The sequence below is a fragment of the Chelonoidis abingdonii genome, chromosome 9 (genome assembly GCF_003597395.2).
Source record: "Chelonoidis abingdonii isolate Lonesome George chromosome 9, CheloAbing_2.0, whole genome shotgun sequence".
NCBI lineage: Eukaryota > Metazoa > Chordata > Testudines > Testudinidae > Chelonoidis > Chelonoidis abingdonii.
In genome coordinates this window covers 3,982,434-4,003,033 of record NC_133777.1, presented here as the reverse complement: position 1 = coordinate 4,003,033, position 20,600 = coordinate 3,982,434, and the positions used below count along the sequence as shown (strand labels likewise).

The following is a 20,600-nucleotide window of genomic DNA, read 5'->3' as shown; positions in this document are numbered from 1 at the left end:
TCCTGTATTTCAAGTAAGCTGAAGGTTTCATAGGCATGGATGGAAGCAGCTTACAAGAGAGAGTGTAAAGTTTAAAACTTTTATTACCTGCTGAACTCTGATTTGAATGAATGGGCAGAAAAACCTGTCATCGGTTTTTTTCATGTAACTAGTCTACAGCTGCCTAGGTGAATTAGTATCTCAGTAGCAGAGTTCACTAGTGGATGCTACCTGACACTCAGATGAAGCAAGTGATTTTCATACAGTATGTTCCCCAGCAGGTTAAAAAGGCACTGCTCTTAGTTTCTGAATGACACGCAGTACTCAGCATAGTTGGGTCTGAATTGTGCCTCTGGCTGCTACTGTAATACAAATATTAAGACCAGAATATTAAGCCTGTGAGAAGAGAGAAGAATTGAGGGCAGTAATTTACCAGGAGGAATATCATGGTAGTGAGTATAAAGTTTCTTCATGTTTAACACAAAGCACCAACACATCTTAAGCAAAACTATGTGCTGGTCTTGCTTATGCGCATTCTGAGAACTCTCCATGTTAAACAGGGTAAAGACATTATTTCATTTGAGCTCACTGTGAATTTCTAATTTCCTACTAAATTTCTTTACTTAATATGGGCTAAGAATTCTTTGACTCTCACTTAACAATGGATTAAGGGATACTGTCCGGTTTGAAAAATTAATACTTCCAAGGACTGTACCTGCCACTCTTTGTGGGTTTACAATCACATGTTCCCATATTTAAAAATGCTTCTTTCCCACCCTGCTGGGTGTGAGACCCACAGAGCAAAAGGAAGGTAATTGACTCTAGAGGAAAGTGCTGTGAAGTGCACACAATGTAGAAATTCTCTTCCAGTGAATCATTTTACATATTACTTTCACCCATAATATACATGACTTTAAGCTATTGTCCCTTTAAGTCCCACACAAAACCCAGCAGAGCTTCCTGTCACTTTTTGGTTAAACCCTGACCAACAAATTGGGTTTTTTAAGCAGCAAACTACACTCCTCTCCAAGCCATGCCTTGACAAGCTGTTAGAAATCCTCCTTCACAGAGCTTAGGCTCTTGGCCTACAAATGCTTTATGTACATGGCTAACTTTATGCGTCCAAGTATCCCATTGAAGTCAATAGGAGTACTTTGGAGTTTAAATGTTAAGCATGCAGATGTGGAGGACAGGAGCTGTACACTTTTTGTAAAAACATGTTATATGCAACTCAAATTTTGTTCACTTACTGGCTTCATCAAAGCATTGTATCTTTCGCATGCCTGGGTTCCTGCCTTTCAAATAAGATGACATGGGCCTAATGCAGAATAGGGATAATTAGGTAGCCGGGGAAAAAGATGCCATGTCACTTATCTTCTAGCAAAGCAGAAGTTGCCTGGCCTTTTGGTGGGACTGAATGTACAATAATTGAAAATCTCAGACTCTTCCACAGTTCAGATCACTGAAGTATTGATGCTGACCTGTTTCTATTTGTTAGTGTTGGTTCTAAACAGAGCATCAGATCAAACTAGCAACAGATCTACCTCCATCTTGTCAAAAGCAAAGTTGTAAGAGACAGTGATTGCCTTTTATACCTGTAAAGAAAAGCCTTTTCTCTTTCTAAAATAATCCAGTGTTTACCAAAAACAAACCATAAGTAACATGCACAACTGTCAGAGTTAAAAAAAACAAATCAAAGCTTTATTTAAAGTTGTCATTACAATCTACTGGCAAATACACTGTGCTTATCTCGCAAGACTCTCACTTTGCTTTTCTCTCCTGTTTTGTAAGTCAGGGACTAGTTTCAGTGAATACCTTCTCAGGTGTAGTTTTACATATAGTATTCCATTAAACCAGTAGGTTTTAATTACAGCAAGACATGAATTCTAGAGTTAAATGATGCAATTCCAAATTTAGTACACAAGTGCTATAACTCAAACTCTACTGACGTGCAAAACACTCAAGTTCTATTTGAAATGTGCAATCCTCATTAGGCATATACAAAAAGTGTTAATTAGCTAGCACAGTGTAAAATTAACCCATTAGTAATCTGCATTTTGTTTTGCTACCCATTTACAAGAGCTAATTCTACACAGCAGTAAAACAATCAGAGTTGTACATTCAGTGGTTGTTAGCAACAAAGTGTGACACATGGGGCAGGGCTACACATGAGTTGTACTGTGCAAACCTAGCATGGAGACAATTATATGGGTTAATTTGTTAAAAAAACCCACACTCCTAGCTCCCAGTACATAAAAGAAAAATCAGGTCAACTATAATCCAGTGCTAAGAACTATCAAGTTTAATCAAAGCCGTGTGAAAAGTTTTACAGTAGATGTTTTAGTGGGCCCAATCTGCCTTCCTTTGTGTTCTCATTCACCTGTGTAAAGTAGGGGTAAAATCGCTGCCATTTTAATGGAGTAGCATGCACTCCTACAGTTGCACTTTGGTGTGAACAGTAACGCAACATAGTGGAGCATGCGGCCTGCTAGTTAATAGTAAAAGCTATGGAATCATGAAACAAAGCAACTTGCTCCCTAGAACTGCTCCAGCTAATCAAGGTATGTGGATTTTCACAGCTGTTTACAGAGCTACTCAATTTTCTGTCAAAGGAGACAATTCTAAATATTGTAATAAATCACTCCAGTGCCTTTCAAACTTAAGTACTATACACAGTTTTCAGATTTAAAAAAAATTGCAGTATTATTTTTAACGAACTAAAATTGGAAGGTTGACAATTATTTTTAAAAAGCTGAGGTTGATTATTTACTTTAAAAAAAAATGGTGATGCAAATACATGTTCTTCCAAATTTCTTCCCCTTTGCACTATGTTAAACAGGCATGTGAGAGGGGACTATAATAGGAGAAAAGCAGCACAACAGATGCTGCTTACTGACCCAAGACCCAGATACTGCAGACATGGATGTGTTTAATTTCATGGATGTGAGTAATCCCCTAGTCAATTGCATAGAATTAAAATGGGCATAAATCTGCACAGGCTTTAACTGTGGTTCCTTACTCTGCCTCTCCTGGTCCAGGGAGCACGCATGAACATATTTTCAGACTAAGAGACATGGGGAGGTGATCCATCAGGCCTTATGCACAAGCAACTTCCAGTGAAGTCTTTCTTTGAAGGACCACAAAACTTGGATTCCAATTTAAAGCATTTTGGGGGGTTAATGTGTTCAGAAGCCCATGATGTGTTCCTAGTAAGTGTTTTGCAAATCCTATAACATTTTGATTTGGGATTATTAAAAAACCAGGTTTTTAAAAAAACTGCTTTTGACAGATATTCCTAAATACTAAGCAAAAAGACAATTCCCCTCCAACTCACTCATTCCAGTTACCCTGCTGCTAGGTTCAGCTTGCTGTGATTAAGAGTGATATGTTTTTACCTTTAGTTCTATTACATGAAACCTTTCCAATATGTCAAGGTGGCAGGGGGCCAGTATCGGCTCCTTGAAGAGATACACTGCTTTATATACTCTGTACATGCAGCTGCCAAATCACACTACAGGGGGCCCTTCACTGCCCGTTTTCATTTTCTGGAGAGAATGGTCTTCAGTTGTTCAGGGGAGGTTGGCACAGAAATCAGCACTTTCAAGTTTCTTAGTTATAGTTTGAGAGAGTCACTGTTGACAAGGACAGCCATGGCTTAGTGCAAAATAAATGTTTTTTCTGATGCTACATTGGTACACAGAATAGTTTTGTTCCATTCAGAGAGCAGCCCCTTCCCCAGTAATTACCAGAATTAAAAATTTTAGATGTTCCCAAAATATCTTGGTTTGAGGAGCAACAAAACAGCCATTTAAAAACAGGAATAGCTCTGGGCAGAAGTGTTCCACATAGAACCCTTTCGTTTATCTTTTCAGCTTTCCCTGTTTTCCAGAAGTCCACAGTTTACTTCCAGGTACAAAAGCGAACCTGGTTCTTACATCGCCCCTTTCAAGAGGCAGGGTTCAGAGAATCAGACTTCTCAGAGGGGTGTAAGAGAGAGGAATTGCTTTGGGTAGTTAACACGTACAGCTAGAAGTGAGGGGATCAAAAGGAGTAAAGAAAAAAACTAGGCTGAATAACAAGCCCCACTTCCCAGCAGCGAGGCCCATGCAGTAAGGGAAGCTTCAGTGGCCGAGTCATTTAAAGCCAGACAGGACGGAGCCCTACACAACGTGCTGCGGGGAACAATCCTTGCCCAGCTGGGAGACAGACTGGCCTAACAGGACTCCCCCACGACGACGATCGGGATACTGCAGTTTGGTAAAAGGTCTTGCCCTCACTGTGGCCTTGGTTGCATTTACATATTGGCACAAAATAAACGATCCGACAAACCCGGCTGCACTTCACTTCTTCCCCATGAAGGGGCCAAAGAGTCCCCACTCGAACGCCAGCATGGCCTGAGGGGTCAGCCTCTCTTGGGGCTTCTTGAAGTTATCCTTCTCTGTGCGGAGAGCTCGCAGCACGTCCACCGGAGACACCTTGCCAGTGAATTTCTGCACTGATTCTTCCCTGCAAGTTAAAGCGACACCCGTTGTGTGCCCCGTGCACAGCAGCAAAGGGAAGCGAGACTCAAGGCCAAGTCTGGTTTTCTGGGACTCCGGTAGCCACCTGGAGTCTTGTTTTTAGAGACTCCCTTTGGCTTAACACCTGAGTAACAACAGAATCTGGTTGTAGTCTGTCTCCTCCAACCACTCTCACTGATAGGGCACAGGGAACCAATGGGCGGGGGAGGGCGGTTATCTTCTTCTGTTATATCCCTGTAGAGGGCTGGCTAGGAATGAGTTATCCTGGATGGGGGGCTAGGGGGAGATGAGCCCCCCCACACTCCATCACCCACCCAATGCTTCTCATACTGGTGGGAGGGCAAAATTTCCCTTCCCCTGTGAGTCACCAAGTGAAAGGTCTTTTGCTGTAAAGCAGGAAAAGCAGCAGCATTCCTAGGCCCGGGGAAAGGGTGCTCCTTTGCTTTGTGCTCTTGGCCAGGTGTGGGACAGGGAAATGCTACTGGGCATCTCCGTTCCCGCGGCTGGCGCGGAGCCCACTATCCCCTCACACTCAACTGGGTCTGCCGGAGGCACAGAATTCTACTCACGAGACCCGCAGAAAGGGATTGTAGTGGAACTCCTCCTGCAGGGTGGAGGGCACCGTGGGCAAGTCTTCATCGTCTCGGAGCTGGGGAGAAACACAGACTCGTTCAGCGTATGGAGGACCATCCCCAGCACTGAGCTCACGGAGAATATCAGAGGCAGATGCTTAAAGGCTCCTACACATTATGGGGACAGGCACCTTAAACACACAGACCGATAAGAGGGGCAACAAATCTAGCGTTCACAGAACTCAACATTCATTCCAGCCTCCCCTTTCCACGGGGAAGCTCCGCTTTGGAAGGAGAAACACCTACTTTTGCCCAAGCGAGTTTCTTTTTCACACTCTCGTTCTCCGGTTCCACTTTCAAAGCAAACTTGAGATTCCTCACGGTGTACTCGTGCCCACAGAACACTTTCTGCAATGCAAACGAGACGAGACAATGCACCTTTCTGGCCTACACATCCCCCAGGTGTGGTACCTCCTCACCCAGCATAGCGCCTTTGGAGCGGCATCCCAGTGGCAGAGACCCTAGGTGGGCTCGGGGGGACTAGCGTTCCCTCCTGTAGAGGGGCCTGGATCTGGAACTCCCTCAGCCAGAGCCACAGGCTGCTGGTCTTCAGGGTGCAGCGCAGAGCTCCACTGCTTGGCCAAGCAGCTGCTTGACCTTGGGCAGAGATTCTGGAGGGCTCTTCTCTCTAGTGGGCTGGGGGTCCTACCAGGGGAGGATGCATTTAATGCATGTGGTTTGCCCACTGCAATTAATGCAGGGGGAAGCAGCTGCCTGGGGAGAGTCTGGGTCTGATAACCTTAGTCACAGTGTCTAGGAATGATTTGGGGGAAGCTCTCTGGCTTGTGTTACGTAGGAGGTTGGACTAGATTATCACCGTGGTCCCTCTGACCTTGGAATCTATCACTCATGCTGAGGCGACGGCGGGAAGTAGATGCTGCTGGAGAGTTCTGGGTCCAGTCTCCACACTCATGGAGCAGCTCCTGCTGAGGGGAGTGGCCAGAAGTAGGTGCCTGAGCAGAGCACACATCTCCCTCAGGGCTCATCCCCGTCTCCTGGGGGAGACCAACCGCCTTGGGTCAGGTCTCCACAGTCACAGAACAGCTCACAGTTGCAGGGGACCCTGCGGAGGGGTATGCAGCCCTGGCCCAACTGGCTGACAGTGAAAAGGCCAGGTCACCTTGGCCCAGAGAGCTTGTCCTTTAGGCCTACGAGCCCCAGAAATTGGCCAGAGATGCCCAAAGCAGAGAAGCCACCCAGCTACAATCTCACAACATCAAATCCACACTGCGGCCATTCCAGTCACAGAGTAGCATTTGGTCAACATGTCAAACTGCAGAAGCCTGGTGGCCAGCCAGAGAAAATCCGGGCAGCGCACGTTGTTCAGGCAGATTGAGAAGCCTGTTGGCGCCCACGCGCTGTGGGCATAAAGCTCTGGCCTGCCTGCTCTGAGGGACAGAAACGGAGATTTAGGAAATAGGGGAGAGGGCCCATGCACCCTCTGAAATAGGCGCGACACTCACAGTGTCCTTCGGCAAAGCACCCAGGATTTCAGTCAGGTTCTTGTACATCTGCTCAGCCGTCCCTTCAAAGAACTTCCCACAGCCACCAATGAACAAGGTGTCACCTGCACAGGGAAACACGTCACTTTATTTGGGGGAGGGCAGGGAGGTTCTGCCTGTAGCCAGGGGCTGATGCCTGGGGGAAGTCCACCCTGCTGTTGTATGTGTATGTATGTGAACAGGACTTTACTCCCCAGGGCTGGGAGTCAGGCACTTTTTGCTGGTCTAGTGGGCAGGGCACCTATTCCTACCTCTGCCATAGGCTTCCTCTCTGCTCTTGGGCAAGTCACTTAGGCATATAAATACCCCCAGAGGATCTGGACCTCTGGGCTACAGTTCTCCCATCTGCACAATGCAGATAACAGCTCTGCCCTGACCCTGCAGGGTTGGGAGCCAGATAAGGGCCTAGACAGAGATCACTTTAAAGGAAAACAAGTCCCATCTTGCTCAGACTTACTCTTAAAATGATAGTCCCATGCGGATCGCAGAGGAATCTAAATGATTCTGGGTAGAATAGTAGTCTAATGATAAGTCCCCCCACGTAACTCATTCAAACAGATCCCAATCAGAGACTGAGACTTTTCAGCTCCTGCTGGCTTCTCAAAAAGGTGCAGAATACCTGAAAAGAGGGCTGGAGCATCTGGGGAGTTCTCTTCCCACATGAAATAACACATATGGCCTGATGTATGGCACGGCGTGAACAGGCACTTCACGTTAATATCTCCGAACTGCAGAGAAAAAGGGGCAATCCAGGTTGGTAAGACATGGGATTTCCATTGTTGGTATTATCACTGCACCTAAGGACCCTACTCAAGGACCAGAATCTCACTGGGTGCTGCATAAACACAGAGCAAAGAGATGGTCCCTGCCCCAGAGAGCTTCCAAACAAAGCAATATGGACTTCCCTTCTTCACGACATGGTTACTTCCACCCCGGCCAGGATCTGCTAGCCGATGTTTTTCAGAATCATAGACATTTAGGGTTGGAAGAGACCTCAGAAGGTCGTCTAGTCCAACTCCCTGCTCAAAGCAGGGCCAACCCAACTAAATCATCCCAGCCAGGGCTTTGTCAAGCCTGACCTTAAAAACCTCTAAGGAAAGAGATTCCCCCACCTCCCTAGGGAACCCATTCCAGTGCTTCACCGCCCTCCTAGTGAAAAAGTTTTTCCTAATAGCCAATCTAAACCTCCCCCATTGCAACTTGAGACCATTATTCCTTGTTCTGTCATCTGCCACCACTGAGAACATCCGAGCTCCATCCTCTTTGGAACCCCCTTTCAGGTAGTTGAAGGCAGCCATCAAATTCCCCCTCACTCTTCTCTTCTGCAAACTAAACAATCCCAGTTCTCTCAGCCTCTCCTCGTAAGTCATGTGCCCCAGCCCCCTAATCGTTTTCATTGCCCTCCACAGGACTCTCTCCAATTTGTCCACATCCCTTCTGTAGTGGGGGGACCAAAACTGGACACAATACTCCAGATGTGGCCTCACCAGCGCCTAATAGAGGAGAATAATCACTTCCCTTGGTCTGCTGGCAACGCTCCTACTAATACAGCCCAATTTGCCGTTGGCCTTCATGCAAGGCTGGCTCCAGGCACCAGCCCAGCAAGCAGCTGCTTGGGGTGGCCAATGGCGAGGGGCGGCACGTCTGGGTCTTCGGCAGTGTGTCCCTCACTCCCTCTCGGAGCGAAGGACCAGCCACCCAATTGCCACCGAAGACTGAAGCAGCAGCGGTAGAGCTGCAAATCGTGATCATGGCTTTTTATTATTATTATTTTTTTTCTTTTCTTTTTTGCTGCTTCGAGCAGCAAAAACCCTGGAGCCAGCCCTGCCTTCTTGGCAACAAGGGCACACTGCTGACTCATATCCAGCTTCTCGTCCACTCTAATCCACAGGTCTTTTTCTGCAGAACGGCCGCTTAGCCAGTCGGTCCCCCGCCTGTAGCAGTGCCTGGGATTCTTCCGTCCTAAGTGCAGGACTCTGCACTTGTCCTTGTTGAACCTCACAAGGTTTCTTTTGGCCCAATCCTCCAGTTTGTCTAGGTCACTCTGGACTCTATTGCTACTCCTCCAGCACATCTACCTCTCCCCCCAGCTTAGAGTCATCTGCGAACTTGCTAAGGGTGCAATTAATCCCTGTCACTCACCCTTACCACCCATAAAAAGTGGGGGGCCATGACCCCTGCCTCCCCTGCCCCTCCCTCACCTCAATAACTAGATGACTCATGATGGAAATGGGGCAATCAAAAGATAAATTCCCAAAGACAGACATGTAAGAATATTTTCCAAGTTCCCCAGCTGCTAATGCCAAAGATGATGCAGGACAATAAGTGACAATTATGCTTAGTATTTATAAGGCATTTTCCCTCTTCCTGGCATTTCACCAACAGGACAAATATTAGCAAATTAAGATTCGCAACAGACGGATATTTAGATTAGGAATTGGTAGTTTCTGGCTCACAGGCCTGTGCTCACGTCCACCCCAGAGTATATAAAGCCAGCTATGAAGTTTGTCCACAGGATCTATTTGAACAAAGACAGGCGGCTAAATTTCTGGCTCTTTATTGACTGGCAATGTTCAGATCTACGAGTTTGGTTCAATCTGTTTCAAAGAAAGGGGTCATTTGCAAAATTCAGATCCGCATTTGAATTTCAAAGAGTCCCAGAGCAAAGCTTTCCAGCAGAGGCTATCACGTGGATTTATTACCTTGGGAAAATGCTACCATCTACTGGCTATTTGTTCAAAATGAGAATCTGCTGCAGAGAAAGCTGGCAGCAATATACCAGGGAAGGTTTTTGATGCTGGATCCTAGCGCCGTCCCTCTTGCAGCAATCCCAGAGATTCCCATGCACATCAGAGCAGAAACAGACCTAAATCAATTAGTAGTCGGTCTCCGGGAGCAGGGCCGTCCTTAGGCACAGGCAACACAGGCAGCTGCGTAGGGCACCTGAAAATTTGGGGCACCACTGGGTCTTAGTGTCCACTCTCTTGTTTTCCTATCCCTGTTTGACCTTCTGCGGCTCCAGAGGCGCACACTGCTCTGTAGCTGTAGGTGAGTTTGTCACTTTGGAAGAACTCTTAAGGGAGTATAAAAGTTGAAGAACCTTCAGAACTAGACGCGTATTTGCACAAATTTGAAATGTTTAAGGACATTCAAAGCTCTCTGCAACCCACCGTACTATCACTGCCGGTCCTGCGCCGCTTGGATGTCTGTTTGTTCGAGTCTGTACCAGCTCAATGGAAAGTCCTTGGGGACCTCGAGACATAAATGATATTGGCAGTAGTTCTCTCTGGCAGACCCATTTCATCAGCTGTCACGAACTCTCTGCCAATAATTTTTTCTGTCAATTCTGACTTACTGACAAAACATTGTGCATTATGTTATATTTTCACGACATGTCAGTTACAGGACTTAGTTGAATATTTTTAAAGCAAAGTTTAATTAGTTGAGGTGGGTTGAAGATCTATAATCACATTTCTAAAAATGCTTGATTAGAGTTTTAGTATGCAAATATCTTGCTTAATGCATGGATCTTGGACATATGGTTTTTTAAATAATCTTATAAAGACCTCCTTTATCTAATACAATTTTATTCCTATAGTTAAAAAAAAAAGTGCTTCAAGTTTTCCTTGTCCTTTCTGCTGTCTCTTCATGCCTCTCCCCCACTCCCACTGAAGAGAGCCTTAAAGGAACGTCCTTCCCTTCCAGATAGCTGACAAACAAAACGTGTCCCTTGCTTATTGGACTATCCAACTGACTAGTTTTAAAAGATACCTTCAGCCCCCCCCCAATCCAGTACCTTCTAGTACAGCCCACCCACGTCACGAATACGTGACAAATCCGTGTTATACTAAATCTTGGAACACTAACATTTTTTTAAAGTTGGTGAAATTTCATAACATGTTTTTATGGGGAGATCCACAGGTAAGTACTGTTCCCTTTTTCTTAAGCAATGACATTGTTATGATACTAACTTGCTCTGATTAATTTAATATATGTTTTGTTCCAGTGAGTTAATATGTTGGAATTGGTTGGGCTTAGGTTTTGGTAATTTAATATAATTCAGGTTTAGAAATGATTAGAAAAGTAAACGAGAAGAGCCTGTATATGAATCCCATTCATTGTATGTTGTATTCAGCAGGACAGCTGACTCACCTTTACTACGAAGTTTTTGCAAATAAATCTCTGACAAACTTCAGGGCCTATCAAAAAACCTGTGATTGACATTTTTTATTCCCAATTTTTAGTGTTTTTAATTAGGTACTTTCTTCATGTCCATTCTGCATGAGGGGGAGGGTATGGGAGTCTCTGCGGGGAACTGTGACTCTCCACCACCATGAGGCAGGCCGGGCATCTCATTATCCTTTGCTGTCTCGTCTCTCCTCCCCCTCCCCCACCAGGCTGTGAGCTTGGGCTGCCATCCAGCATAGGGGCACCAGTTTAATAATACCACGTAGGGCCCCATAAATCCTAAGGACGGCCCTGTCCAGGAGCAACTGACAGGCAGCAGCTGTAATTTTTAGCTTCCTCACTGTTTCCCCAGCCACAGCAGTGGGTTACACAGCAGGAAATACCAAAGACATTCAGAGTGTGTGTAGTGGGAGCATGGATCGAATCCTTCCCTTGGTCACACCCCTACAATCTATGCACATTCAACCCAGAGCAAGCAAAGGACTCTCTCTCTCGCTCTCAATTTGGTCCTCGTTCTCACACTGACTCACTGCAGGTCTTTGGGCACATCACTTCCCAGCTCTGTCCTTCACCATTGCCCTCAGTAAAACAGGGATCCTGACACCGACCGCCCTGCCAAGGCTCAGGACGTGTCATTCAATCACAGGTGTAAAGAGCTTTGAGATGCGGGGGGGAGGGAGAGGGGCGTTAAGAGAGACAAGAGCAACAACAACATTAATAATAAGCCTCCAGTCTTGTACCTTTAACTCCTCGTTGTGAGTCACCTTGTGCGTCAAGGCTCCAATCCGCTCATCCGCCCCGTACACCTGCAGCCCTGGATACACCTTAGCCAGTTCTTCGTTTCCTCGGGCGTGGTCCCTTCACAGGCAGGGAGTGAGGTTAGTGTCTCCTCAATACACTCGGCATTTACGGATACCCCAGAGGAAAGGGGAGGGTAAAACGAGTCTCGGGCTCCTGCATCAATGTAACCCTAGTGCCGCGGGGACAGCCCTGGTGTGTGTTGTGACTCGAGATTTCAGAGCATGAAAAAGGGCCACCTGACATTCTGGAACAGGACACAACTTATCCATCTGGGAGCACAGCAGCCCAATAGAACTGTTCTGCATTTGGGACCCAAAACTGGGGAGCACTGAGAGAGCTCGGCTTCCACCACGCAGGATCAGGTCCCTTGATATCGCACAGATCACAGCGTGTTGCCGTCATGTCTTACGAGCAGGGATTTCTGCACAGATCTTTCCCTGAGCTTCATGCACTCTGATGAGAATACTAAGAACATAAGAAAGGCCACACTGGCTCAGACCAAAGGTCCATCGATCTAGTCCAGTGTCTTGTCTCCCAACATTGGCTTCAGAGAGAATGAACAGAACAGGGCAATTATCAAATGATCCATCCCATCGTCCAGTCCTAGCTTTTGGCAGTTACGAGGTTTAGGCAGGGCCGCCTAGAAGATTCAGGGGGCCTGGGGCAAAGCGGGGGAGAGGACATAGAAAAGGTGCCACCCACTGTGGCACTTGTACTCACTAGGTGGCACTCCGAGTCCTTCACTCGCTCCACGTCTTCGACAGCACTGAAGGACCCACCGCCGAAGACTCGGACCACCACCGGGTGAGTAGCCAGGGAAGGGATTCTCGGCCAGGGCTCACGGGGCCCCTGCGGGGCCTGGGGCAAATAGCCCCACTCCCAACCCCGCCAGATGGCCCTGGGTTTAGGACACCTGAAGCATGGAGTTGCATCCCCAGCCATCTTGGCTAATAGCCATTGACAGACCCATCCTTCACAATACCCCGGCAACAAGTTCCACAGATTGACTGTGTGAAGAAGTACTTCGCTGTGTGTGTTTTAAACCTGCTTCCTGTTAATTTCATCGGGTGACCCCTGGTTCTTGTGTTATGCGCAAGGGTAAATAACACTTCATTAGTCACTTTCTCCCATCATTCATGATTTTACAGACCTCTATCATATCCCCGCCTCCCCTTAGTCACCTCTTTTCTAAACTGAACAGTTGCAGGCTTTTTAATCTCTCCTCACATGGAAGCTGTTCCATATCTGTAATCATATTTCTTGCCCTTCTCTGTACCTTTTCCATTTCTAACATACAGCACTGTACCCCTTTACTCTCCACGGCACTTACCAATGGTGATGGGTGGTCAGAACTGCTTTCAGTGTAACGCCTTCTTTTCTGACAATTTCTAGTAACTAAAATGGGAGGGAAAAAAGTCATGTCAAAGAGCATCGATTTAAAAAAGATTCCAGCTACTAACCTGTGTCAGAAAGTTAATCATTAAAACCCCTAAAGACAATCTTGGAAGCCCTGTTGCTCTCTGAAACATGATTCTTCAAAACTAGCATCATGCAGGGTCTCCCAGTGACTTCAGATTATGTGTGAACAGATCACATTTGAAGAGGCAGCCCTCCAAACTCACCCTGCGATTGGAATAATACCTGGTGATGGAAAGGCAGCATAAAACACATCTGACACACAAAAAGCCACACGTACAAGAAACAAGGTGCAGCCTCTTGGGATGGGTTTTCATGCAACACAGCATTTGACAACATTTAATACTATTTAATTTATAAATCAGAACCCAGCATCAGTGAGAGAGGTAAGTGATGGAGATTTTTGTTATAAGAAAGAGGTAACTAGAACAGTACGTCTCTGCCTGGTATTTTGAATGTGAGCAAATAATACTATACCCAGCTCCTGACTGCCCCTCTCCTGGGAATAAAAAGAAGCCTTAGGAAGATAATGATGCACTATCATTGTGAGCTTCCATAAACTCTTTTGAGATGTCTTATAGTAAATGTCACAAACTCAGCCCATTTCTGGTAGGATCTTTAAGCACGACACCTTCAGGAGTTCCCTAGAACACGGGGGAAATCACTCTGATCATGGACAGATCAGGGTAACTCCCACTACACCACTGGAAATCCAACTGCAAATACACCCCTATTTCAAATCCCCCCTCCCAAATATTCCCAGCATGGATACTGACAGGAATTCCTACCAATCGGGAGATTGTGATATTGGCTTCCACTTGTGCAAAAGCGCTTTATGGCCCAATTTCCGTAAGTGTGTGCACAAAACTGTATGCATGACATCTGCATGTGCAATCACAGCACCTCCAGGCACAAATTATGTGCATGCCTTTTCACATCTGCAAATAGGTAAGTCTGGCCTTTGGTTATTTGCATCATTTCGGTCTGATTAAGAGTCAAACTGTAATCAAAAAGGATGCAGGGCACAAGAAGGGTGCAAAGGACAACCCAACTGCAGGAGAGAAAGGACTGCCCAGAGGCAGCGATGCTATTAGCATGGCCACCCCGAAGGTGATGAGGAGGTGAGGCATAGCCCCACTGTCTCCCACCCCAGCCAGCACAGCCAGCCAGCCCTGGAGAGGAATGCACCCTGCACCCCTTTTAGGGATATAGCAGCAGCCACCATATTCCCCCATGCTCCCTGGAAGCATCATGCTTCCAGATCCTATCAGAAATGGAGACAGATCCTCCCCTCTGCGAAGCCAGTGACTGTATTTGATGGCCAGGTTGGCAGTGGATAAAGTCAGGCAGATGCAAGCTGGGTTGCTATAAACGGATGCTTTTTCCATGCTGCTAAACCCAGTAGCTCCAACCTGCCGCACCATGATTAGCTGCCAGTCCCAAGGCCAGCTAAAGCAGGGAGAGCTGAGTGCAAGACTAACTCCTAGCAAAAACAAAACAAACAAACAAAACCCAAACTCTTCACTGGTTATAGAAACAGAACCAGGCTGCCATTCCGGTGGAAAGGAACACTACCAACCCCTCGTGCTGCATGAAGCCTCCTGGTGGAAGGCAGTCTCTGGAAGCTCGATGCTATTAGCAAGAAAACACTTCAGAGTTGGCAAGTGGAATGCAATCGCACGGATCACAAGGGAGATGGACAACTGTAGACTCGAAATCAGTGAGAGAGGAGCGATAGGTGTGGATAAGAAGGGCGTCGAGCAAGAGGAGACAGTTCTGCTTTGCTCAGGGCACAGCACCACCACCACACAGGGAGCAGTGCTCAATACAACAGATTCTGTGGGGAAAAAAATCATTCCTCAACTGCAGTCTATTAACCAGTGCAACATAGACGCCAAACCCCAAACCAGAGGCCTAAAGATATCCATCAGTGCCCCGCTCCAGGAGAGGAACACAGCGATGACGATAAGGAGAAGTTCTACAATTGTCTGATGTGGGATTGACAGAATACCCACACGTGACTTACTCCTTGTCACGGGCGACTTTAATGCTAGAGCAGGATGTGATAACCAAGGTACGGAAAGAGCAACAGGGAAGCATGGGCTGGGAACCATTAACCAAAATGGCAAGAGACTCATTGAATTGTGTCTTGCAAGTAGCCCTAACCCTCACAAAGACATACATGAAGACACGTGGAATTTGTCAGATGGCAAAATGAAAAATCAGATTGACCACAACTGCATTAGCTGAAGATGCAGGTAATCTGTCCAAGACCTAAGGGTATACTGAGCAGCAGATGTTCACAGCAACCACAATCTTTGCATTGCTAAACCAAAATTAAAACAGAGGAAGATCAACTTTAAAAGGAAAGCGGTAAAGAAAAGCAACAGTACAAACCTGGAAACAAAGAGTCCCATGAGAAATTCCGGTGTGAACTAACGAACAGATTGCAGGCACTGACAGAGGCAGGGAAAGGTGATACACAGAATGGGCCTGAAGAAAAACGGGCAGCACTCAGAGACAATGTGATTCAAGCTGTACCAGTCACAGCTGGATATCAACACACAGAGCAAGAACTGGATAAGCCAAGAGACGTGGGTCTCAACAAGGAAAGAAAAATAATCAAAAGGAAAACTCCTGAATTCTAGGACAAACAAACTATTGGGAAACGTAAAGGAGGAGTATAAGAAATCAGACAAAGCAGTGAAAAGCAGCTGAATGAGAGAGAAACAGAGATATGTTGAAGACGTAGCAGCAGAAGCTGCTGCTTTGATAGGAAACCACAGAGCCACTTATCAAGTGACTAAAACCCTGTGTGGAAATTTCAGAACAGGACACGGGCCAATAAAAAGCAAAGATCGAAGAACGCTTACAACTGAAGTAGAACTGAAAAGCAGATAGGCTGAGGATTTCAAAGAAATCCTCAATGGACCCAGCTCCACTTCAGCATCCGATGTTGATGAAATACACAGACCTGATCAACTTGACTTTAGCATCAGTCACTAGAGAAATGTCAGAAATTGAGGCTACAATCACAAAGCTGAAAAGACACAAAGCAGCAGGAGATGATCAAATTCCAGCAGAAATGCTCAACGTAGTTGATACCAGCTTCCTAACGAAACTGACAGAGCTGTTCAACCAAGTTTGGGAAAAAAAGATCTCTCCTGACCAGTGGAAACCTGGAATCATTGTCAGAATACCCCAAAAGGGTGAACTTACTGATTGTAACACCTGGAGAGGAGTTGTAGGGAAAGCCTTCTGCAGTGATACTACACAGGATGAAAGAGGCAGTGGATGCAAAGATTAGGGAAGGTCAGGCTGGACTCAGGCCCAAGAGATCCTGTGTAGATCAGATATTCACACTAAGGACCATCACAGAGGAATGTGTAGAATGGCAATCCCCCCTCTTAGTCAATTGCGCTGATTTTCAAAAGCCTGCACAAGACTATGGAATATTCTTCAATCCTACGGAATCTCTGAGGCTGTCAAGATCATCAAGAAAGTGATTTCCTTTAATACTTGCAGTATTTATCCCTTTAGCGTAAAGAATGCAGCACACAATGTGGAGATGTATCACAGACCCAGACCGCCTGATGAACTCGGCCTGGATAGAGCTCTGTACTACTGAGGTTCTGCACCGGAGCAAGGATCAGCCTACCTGGTGCTCAATGAAGAATGGAGGCTTCTCTTATCAGAAGGTGCGTCTGCACAGCTATAAAAGGCCTGTGGCACAGCCGCCCTGACTCAGCTGACTTGGGCTAGCAGGGTTCTGGCTGCGGGGCTGAAAATTGCAATGTAGATGTCCAGACTTGGGCTGGAGCCCAAGCTCAGAGACCCTATGAAGGGGGAGGGTCCCAGAGCCCAGGCTCCAGCCTGAGCCCAAATGTCTACTCTGCAGTTTTTAGTCCCACGGCCCGAGGAAATTGACCCAGGCTCTGACACCTAGTGCCCCAGGTTTTTATTTACTGTGTTGATACGAACGGATCCCCAACATTTCCATCTCGTCATTAATGCTGCTTGTTTGTTTTTGTGCCTCCAAAGCTCCCAAATCACAAGTCAGGCCTCAAAAATCATGAGATTGTTTTAAAAACAGATCTTTAAGCCAGTTAAATAATTTTAATAAAATAATTTATTAAAAACAATTAATAATTTAAAAACTGCTTTGGGATTTTTCTCTTTGCCTCCTGGTTTGTGAGACTTCAGATTTTCAAGCCCTTCCCCAAACCATGAAGAGGACTAGAAGTTTTCATTTAAAAAACAATTAAGCTGAAATTCTCACATAATGATACGACTCCAGCAGCATCACTCCAAAAACCTAGTCTTGCCAGGCCCACAATAAAAATCACAAGAGTTGGCAACACTGCATTTTGGATAATGAAACAGGCCAGTTTCACATTTGTTTCTAGTCAGTTTCATTTTCTATCCTCTCCACTAGCACAAGACTGTTCTTGTGTTTGGGTGTCCAGCACTGTAAGGCAAGTGTGAATCAAGAAAATCAAAACAAACGTTTTCACTTAAATTTTTTTAAAAAAAATCATTTAAGGCACTTGTTTGTTTTAGGTTGTGTAACATCTTTTTTGATCTTTTCCTCTAAAACAATGTAAATTTTGGGCCTAAGCCATAGTCAAGTGTTATTTTATACAACACACAGTTGCAGTCTCAGTGTCCATCCTGCAGACCCACACTGAGTAACTTTTAATCCTGAAAACAAACAGAGAAGCATTTACAAGACTGGGCCTCGTTTGTACAGCACCTGGCACAATGGGACCCAACGGGACTGGGAACTTTAGGCACTATCGCAACATACACATTTAATAAATACAGTTGCTTCTTGTTTTTTCCTGATAGTAACTTTCCATTGAGCTCAGCCCTGCTGCAGGCATCCAACCTGGAATAATTAGCTTCCATAGCTCTTATTTTGTGTGTCACTATGTGCTCCTAGGGGAAGCCAAACTAACACAACACTAACCAGTCTCAGAGCTCTAGATTCCTTCCTTTAGTGTCTACAAACAAGCCAGCCTGCTCTGAACAGAAGTCTCAAGCCAGGACCAGCTGTCCTTTAACTTCAAGGCTTTAAGTAGCAAAATTCCAAGTTACCCTCTTGGGAACAGCCGCGTCCACTACAACTGCTTCCTTGGTGTTTTCTTCAATGACCAAGTACATGTAGTTATCTTCCAAGACTGAAATCACTTTGACCTTCATAGTCCCAGGGTTGTGAAGCTACACATGGGAGCTGTAAGGGAAATTACATTATTTTAGAACCATCCCATACAATTAAAAAAAAAAATCTATTCAGCAGCATCAGAAACATTTAGAACAAGGTCCCGGGCAGAGAGCAGCACCATAACAGCTCCACGTCCCAGCCCTCCTGCGTCTGTTTGCACAGACTCCACCTGTGCAAACAAGCCCAGGACTGTGACTTACTGGGACAGGTGCAACTCACCTGTTGAGAACAGCCCTTTACCTCTTGTCCTGTTCCATTCCCCTTGTAAATCGACAAAACTGTGGCCACACAAGCCCAGCCTCGCTGCCCAGCTAACAGTTCCCATTGAGCTCATCGCATATTTAATCCAGCTGAACTCACTGTTTTCTCTCTAATTTGGGCTTTCTGGGGATTGTGAACATCCAAACTGCTGGACACAAATGCCTCAGGACTCACAAAACTGGTCCACGTGGAAGGATCAGTCTAGTCTGGCTGAAGACAGGGGAGTCATAGGCAGACCACAGGCCAAAGCCGGACCACCAGGCACTTTTGAACGGACCCTGAAATCTTTTTAATTTAATTACTATCATTACTGGGGGAGGGGGAGTGTAAATGATTTTCTCTGAGGCCCGGACCTTGACCAAGAAATGTGGACTTTGACAACCCTCATTGACTACACCTGGTTTAAGGTCTCCGTTTAGAGCTGAGAGTTGCAGCCACTCCTAATACACCTCTGCCAGAAGGGGCCCCGGGCTAGCTGGAAATGAGTTCCCAGAATACAGGGTGGGAGAATTAATTAGAAACATGGCAGCCCCAGCCCAGGCGCAAAGCATCCCCCATCCCGTGTGAACCCCCCCCCCCCAAACCCAGGTGCAAATGCGCCCCCACATGCCGACCACCTCCTCTGCCCATGTGCAAATTAATCAGCTCTCTGCTAGTGTCACCCCCCATGCCCACGTGCACCCCCGTTCGCACGCGTGTGCAACGGACACCCCCGCCCCCCGTGCAAACCCAGCCCGGCTCGCGGGTGATCGCTGCAGCCCCGGCCCCAGAGCCCGCCGCGCCCAGGGTTCGGTACCTGCTCGGGGCGGGGAGCTCCCTTCTCCGGGGCCCGGGGGACCGGGCAGGCTGCGGGGCCCGGCCGGCGGCTCGGAGCGTAGCCCTGTCACTGTGCGCCAGGGCCCGCCCCTGGGCCCGGAGCCAGCGAGCAGCACCGGCCGCCTCCATCCCCGGCACGCCGCCAGTCCCACCTCCCGGCCCGGGGATCAGGGCCCCAGCCAGAGCCCCGCGGTCCTGCCCATCACCCGCACTCGGCCCAGGTGCAACCTTGCAAACAGCTGCCGCCCGTTCTCCTGCGCTGCCCGGATACCGTGTGCACGACGCCAGCAGCAGCTGCCTGCTTCTGGGGCTGCAGGCGCTGCACGGCCTGGGGGTGGGGGGCGGCAGCAATTACCCCCCACCCTTGACCCTCCTCTTCCTCTCTCAACCCCAGCAGCCCAAATCCCGGGCCCAGGAGGACCCCCTCCCATTCCCCTCCTTACCTTACCCCTCCCTGGTGGCAAGTCTTGCCCTCAGGTGCCAGGTGTGTCCTAGCAGCCACTAGTTTCAGCTGCCAGCAGGTGAGGGCCAAGCCTGCGGCACGCTGCCCATACAGAGCAGACACAGGATGCTGGTTGTGGCATGCTCCCAACCCTGACGTGCCTGGCTGCCAGTTACTGGAGCACTGCCAGTGCTGCCGCATGTGCATGCAGCAAGCCCCCCCCAGTAAATTACATCTCTTGACCAGCAGCCAGCAAGAGAGTAGAGAAATGGGCCAGGTTGTCAAATCCTGGCCTGCTGGCAAGCCTGTGTCCGCGTACCTGCTTAAAAGCCATGGCCTGGGGTCCCCCACATGGCTCTGCAGCCCATGCTGTCGTGGTAGGGTCAAGGGGAAACGCCATTTGACCTCACACTGGTGGCTGATTCTTCCAGGCCTCACGTCAGGACAGCTGTGTCACCTCACCTCATCATTTCCTCCCATCAGTACCCATCTGTAAAAGGCATAAATGTTAAATTTTCCACCATGTACCTGATCCCCTTAGCCCAATCCGTTACAGCTACACTGGGATGGCCTGGCAGTGGGTAGCAAAACAATTTTTGGGGGAGGAGAGGGAGGGTCTAAAATACTTTCAATCCTTTGTGTGTGTCATAAACAGATAGTTAAGGGTTAATGTCTCTTTTACCTGTAAAGGGTTAAGAAGCTCAGTAAACCTGGCTGACACCTGACCAGAGGGACAAGATATTTTCCAACCTTGGTGGAGGGAAGTCTTTGTTTGTGCTTTTTGTTTTGGGGGTTGTTTGCTCTTGGGACTAAGAGGGA

At 47.2% G+C, this 20,600-nt stretch overlaps 1 protein-coding gene across 6 annotated transcripts; it reads right to left on the bottom strand.

Annotated features, from left to right (window-relative positions):
• Positions 1 to 1,658: 1,658 nt before the first annotated feature.
• HAGHL (hydroxyacylglutathione hydrolase like) lies at positions 1,659 to 20,392 on the bottom strand. Of its 6 annotated transcripts, none has more exons than XM_032762685.2 (9): positions 20,101 to 20,392; positions 18,136 to 18,271; positions 12,953 to 13,017; positions 11,562 to 11,679; positions 7,250 to 7,361; positions 6,595 to 6,698; positions 5,378 to 5,479; positions 5,069 to 5,148; positions 1,659 to 4,485 (listed from the first exon to the last, which is right to left on the bottom strand). In XM_032762685.2, exons 2-9 carry the CDS (start codon positions 18,238 to 18,240, stop codon positions 4,320 to 4,322), a joined length of 852 nt encoding a protein of 283 aa, XP_032618576.1. In that variant the 5' UTR covers positions 18,241 to 18,271; positions 20,101 to 20,392; the 3' UTR covers positions 1,659 to 4,319. The 6 variants fall into 6 exon arrangements, with proteins under 6 accessions (XP_032618576.1, XP_074925246.1, XP_032618575.1 ...); XM_075069145.1 differs by having other exon boundaries at positions 7,253 to 7,361; positions 20,101 to 20,387; XM_032762684.2 differs by lacking the exon at positions 20,101 to 20,392 and adding an exon at positions 19,783 to 19,828.
• Positions 20,393 to 20,600: the final 208 nt, after the last annotated feature.